This window comes from Vollenhovia emeryi, unplaced genomic scaffold (genome assembly GCF_000949405.1).
Source record: "Vollenhovia emeryi isolate VEMERY1.0 unplaced genomic scaffold, V.emery_V1.0 DF948854.1, whole genome shotgun sequence".
Lineage (NCBI taxonomy): Eukaryota > Metazoa > Arthropoda > Insecta > Hymenoptera > Formicidae > Vollenhovia > Vollenhovia emeryi.
Genome location: NW_011957512.1, coordinates 1 through 1,424, shown reverse-complemented (window position 1 = coordinate 1,424; position 1,424 = coordinate 1). Strand labels below are relative to the sequence as shown.

At 47.5% G+C, this 1,424-nt stretch overlaps 1 protein-coding gene across 1 annotated transcript; it reads right to left on the bottom strand.

Moving 5' to 3' along the window:
- Nucleotides 1-33: 33 nt before the first annotated feature.
- Nucleotides 34-1,407, bottom strand: LOC105556362 (the record flags this gene model as incomplete). The annotated part of the gene is made up of 2 exons (XM_012003452.1): nucleotides 1,185-1,407; nucleotides 34-808 (listed from the first exon to the last, which is right to left on the bottom strand). Coding segments are annotated over exons 1-2 (998 nt in total), but the record flags the coding sequence as incomplete, so codon positions are not given.
- Between the last annotated feature and the right edge of the window lie 17 nt (nucleotides 1,408-1,424).

Genomic DNA, 1,424 nt, shown 5'->3' with positions numbered 1-1,424 from the left:
CGCTTCAGCAATTGAGAAAGCTGTTTTTGTAACTCAATCGCCTCTTCCACTGTTCTTGCTCCACTGAGGACATCATCCATGTAGCAATCTTCGATGATCGCGTGCGCTGCTTGTGGTAGATCACCTCCGTCGTCTTCAGCTATTTGTCTTAGACACCTTATTGCCAGATAGGGCGCACAGTTTGTACCGTATGTTACGGTATTCAACTGATATCTCCTCACGGGTTCCTCGGGATTACTCCGCCAAAGTATTTGCTGTAACGATCGGTCTTCTTCGGCAACCAGGATCTGTCTGAACATGGACGCTATGTCCGCTGTCACAACGTGCTCGTATGTTCTGAACCGAAGTATTATGCTGATCAAATTCCCTTGCAGATTCGGTCCTGCGATAAGCTTGTCGTTCAACGACGTATTCGCTGTCGTCTTTGCGGAGGCGTCAAATACCACCCGCAGTTTCGTCGTTACGCTATCTGGGCGTACAACCGCCTGATGTGGTAGTACGTAGTGCTCTGACTTCTGATTCTCGTCCTCAACCAATGTCATGTGTCCTTGGCTGAGATAGTCCTGCATAAACTTGCAATATTCCAACCTCAAGTCCGGATCTCTAGCTAATCGCCTTTCTAATGAGATGAAGCGTTTGAGCGCAAACTCTCTCGAGTTTCCAAGTCTCACGTCCGTTCGTGCTGGCAAACGCACCAAGAATCTTCCTGTTTCGTCTCTCTTGAATGTGGTTTTAAACAGCTGCTCACACTTCCTTTCTTCTTCCGAAAGTTGTGGAGTTCCCGGTGTCTCTTCTTGAGTCCAGAACCCTTCGATTTTTTCAGTAACATTTCGTTAGTTACTGTGAGGCAGGTTGCTGATAACGGCGGTTGTGTTTCGGCCATCTCTCCGCCTATTATCCATCCAAAGTGCGTTTGTTGTATCGATGGCTGTCCTTTGATGCTATTTCTTGGTGATCCGACGAGGCACCTCCAGTATAACCCTGCTCCGATAAGCAAATCAACTGGCCCCGGTTGGTCGAAACACGGATCCGCAAGAAGTGCGTCTCTCGGGAGTATAACCTTTTTTACGTCAATCTTGCTCTGAGGGAGCCGTTCCGTTATTGTTGGCAACACCAACATTCTAATGTCGCCTCAAATTTACTTCGGATTGACTTAATCCGCAGTTGCGTTACCTTGTACGCACTCGTCTCTGTTCGTCCTATTCCAGTGATGGGCCGCTCTTCTTTATTGCAGACTAACTTGAGTTTATTAGTCAAGCTCGTGGTTAATATGTTAGTTTGCGATCCAGGGTCCAGTAACGCACGACAAGCTTGCACCTTGCCCTCTGAATCGTATGCATGTACCTTTATTGTCGACAAGATCACTTTAGTTGCTGTTTGCGCACAGTAAATACTCTGCGTCTCCATCTTGCTTGCTTCTTGGG